The sequence below is a fragment of the Solanum tuberosum genome, unplaced genomic scaffold, assembly GCF_000226075.1.
Source record: "Solanum tuberosum cultivar DM 1-3 516 R44 unplaced genomic scaffold, SolTub_3.0 scf00125, whole genome shotgun sequence".
Classification (NCBI taxonomy): domain Eukaryota; kingdom Viridiplantae; phylum Streptophyta; class Magnoliopsida; order Solanales; family Solanaceae; genus Solanum; species Solanum tuberosum.
Genome location: NW_006239052.1, coordinates 658,051 through 661,542, shown reverse-complemented (window position 1 = coordinate 661,542; position 3,492 = coordinate 658,051). Strand labels below are relative to the sequence as shown.

The following is a 3,492-nucleotide window of genomic DNA, read 5'->3' as shown; positions in this document are numbered from 1 at the left end:
TCACTCACTGAGTTAACCCATTTTTATGCAAATAACAACGGGTTTACAAGAAAAATTTCATGGAATTATGTGGCGAATATTAGTAATTTATATGAGTAATAGGTTAGTATTTGTGTGGGTAATGGGGTATTGGGTGGGTTAAACTGGTCATTGGATGAGTATTTAAATTTTGGGTTTATTAATGGGTCAAATCGAATTGAGCAGTAGGATTGCGCTACGTGTCACTAATTATTCTTCCGTTAGTGGTAGGGGCAAATGTGCACTGATTATTGGACGGCGGGGGCTCTGATGGACAAAAAGTATGATGAAGGATATTGACATACCATTTTCAAAAGTTCGGAGATATATTTATCCCTTTTTCCTATATGATATAATTTTATACAAAAAAATAAAATAAAACGTGACATAAGGAGAATAAAATAAGATGCTAAAGTTTGTGTGCGAATAACGTCACATAAAATACTGCTTTTGTATAGAGAAAACCTCTCCTTTTCTGTGGTTCCGTTCCTTTGACCTTTGACTGAATCTCTATCCATTCCTTTTTCCGCTTTAACACCCTCCGCATCGTGCCTTCCACATGCCCCTATTTATACCTTTCTTCCCTTATCTGCAACCCTAAATCCACATTACAATTAATTACATGGCAGACAACAAACCACTAATTTCTTCTTCCGGCGACCGGCGGCAACCAAGCCGGTTACAACGCAGAGCCCCGGCGTCGATACAGGTAGATCGAGTAACCGATTGGAATGTTGCAATACCGCTTCTGTCGCCGCTGATAACTTCTCCGACGTCTCCTGAATCGGACAACTTGAAGGCGGCGATAAATGCTTTTTCCAGCTCGGTTCATAAGGAAGAGGTGAAGAAAGAGCATACAGAGAAGCCGGTGATGGTGTTTAAGAAGTGGCAGCATCCGGCATCGCCGTTCTGTTACGAGCCGGCTCCATTGGTGCCATTTGTATGTGCAGGAAGCGCCGATAGACGATGAGAATTTATAGATCTGGATCTTAATGTTAGGTAGCTGTTGATACAATCTGATTTGTAATTGGCGATTGTAAGGGCTAATGTAAGATTTAGTTTTAGTATTCTAAACACTTTTTTGTTAATAATCTCTCTCTAGTGATTTAGCCCTTGTTCTGTTCCTACAATCTGTACAATTAACAAGTTTTGATTACTAATGACAAAAGGATACCCATTCAGCAAACTCGATTAATGCTAATCTCACCTTCTCCCTCCAATGAAGTTTAAGAACTTGGCATTAAAGGTAAATTGTTGATAAAGAACTTGGTGTTAAAAGGTTGGCAAAAGTTTGATAATTTTGTTTACTCAGCTGGCTCCACCATCTGGTCAGAGCCAACCTGGAGATGAAATGAAATTAGTTAGAAAAAAAAGACAAATATACCCATGAACTAATATATATTGGATTGAGAAATAAAATTGTATCACGTGTCCGTACATCAATGTCCCAAAGTATGATGGATATCTGCATATCATTTATGATAGGATAGTTAAAAGATATATTTATCATTTTTTTCAATTAGTTATATTGGGCTGGCTAGTAAACAAGATTATTCACTCCAATCCTACCTTGAGATTGTCATAAAAATTTAACAAAGAACGACAATATTGAAAACAATTAAGAAAAATAAATAAATAGCAATCACCAAATAATACGGTAAGTGCATAAGTGAAAACGAGATCCCATTGGCTTCTCCAATTGATTTGATATGTTAACAAACTTTTCAAAGATAAAAGGCATCCAATGAACTTTAGACTCATCATTTGAAGTCCAATTAAATGAACTAATCAACTCAATGTATAAAATTAGATTTTTAATTAAATTTATGTGTATTTATACTGTACACTTTTTGATCGAAACCATGATTTTTGTATGGATTTGATTGATTGGTTAAAATTTAAAGTGTCTATAATATGTGACTCAATCATATTTTCGTAATATTAAATGCAGTTTGTCAGCTTCCTTCATTTGGTTTGTGATTGTCTTTATCAAAACAAAAATTCCTGTCACCAATTAATGTTGACCATTTGCAAATAAGTGATTTTTGATGAATTTAGTGTAGAAATATCCAGAAAGTAAACGATTTATTTCTCGAAGCTTCTAAATATAAAACTTGTTTTTGGTCAATGAAAATGGTAGGCAACAGTGTAACACATGTTTTAATTTTCTTCCTCGTTGAGTTTCTAGAAAAGGCGGAAAGTAAGTTGGAAATTAGAGTGCAAATTTGGTACGGTACACCCAACAATGTTGATAAAGACAATACGTATCATATAATTCATACCAAAGTCTAATTAGAAAAAATTCTTAACCACCTAGTTGATGTTTGATAAAAAAATTCAAATAAACTTTTACTTTATATGAAATTTATGAAAATAAAGTTGTGTTATTTTATTTTATTTTTTTCATAGAGGAGTGAAGATAACACTTTATTTGTAATACTATATGAGATGCAATTTGAAAACAAGTTTGGAGTATTTTATCAAATTTGAAATCGAATATCAAGTTGAATTTGAAAATTTTATAACTAACATTAATGTTGAAATAAAGTGCAATTTTTTTTTAAAGTACAATTATCATGGCAAACAGCTTAAGTTTGTGAATTGATTTTTCTTTTTACCTATTCGCTTGTGATTTGAATCGTTTGGTATGAGGAATAAAAGATAATAATATGAGAATAAATACAGAATTATATATCAAAGTGGACTGTCTTCCTTATGTTTTTCTCTCATATATTTTCGATATCCATTTTGAGTCTCCACTAACTCAAATTAACTTATATTGAGAGAAGTCTCAATATGAAGTAAGATGCTCCTCGTCAAAAATGATATCTTTTAGAAATCGAAACAGAAATATATGATGAAGAATAAAGGAATTAGTGCCTACTCGCCACCAGCCCACAGCCCAAATTTCCAGCCCATTAGCTTGTGGGCCCGGCCAATCCATCGAGTGACGATTATGAGTTATGACCATACAATTTTGAGTCATATTATTGTAAAAAAATTTTCAAAACAGCAATATTTTAGCAATAGGATTCCTTGTCAACACTTTCAATATTTATTGAAAATGTCAATATTTTGGTTTGTTATAATGTTGACTGTATTTAATACAAGATGGACTTCTTTAAATATGATTTTGTGTGTCATTAATTTAAAATGTAATTGAAATATAAATTGCGAGTGATATTAAAAATACAAAATGAGCCAAATAAAATACAAATCTATTTACTAATGCAAATAGTATGAATACGTAAATAAATTGTATTTTGGTTATTTAGAATTGAAAATGAATACAAATCAAATCTAAATACAAATTATCTGGTATACAAAGTGATATTGAAAATACAAAATGAGCAAAATAAAATACAAAATCTGTTTTATTGATGCAACTAGGATGAATACCTATATAAAATAAATAAACTGTATTTTGATTATTTAGAATTGAGAATGAATACGAAATCAAATATAAATACAAAA

General features: G+C 31.8%; 1 protein-coding gene across 1 annotated transcript; it reads left to right on the top strand.

Moving 5' to 3' along the window:
* The first annotated feature begins 443 nt into the window (after nucleotides 1-443).
* On the top strand, nucleotides 444-1,106 carry LOC102592240 (uncharacterized protein At4g14450, chloroplastic). The gene has a single exon (XM_006350619.2). The coding sequence runs from the start codon at nucleotides 641-643 to the stop codon at nucleotides 986-988; it is 348 nt and encodes a 115-aa protein (XP_006350681.1). The 5' UTR covers nucleotides 444-640; the 3' UTR covers nucleotides 989-1,106.
* The last annotated feature ends 2,386 nt before the right edge of the window (nucleotides 1,107-3,492 follow it).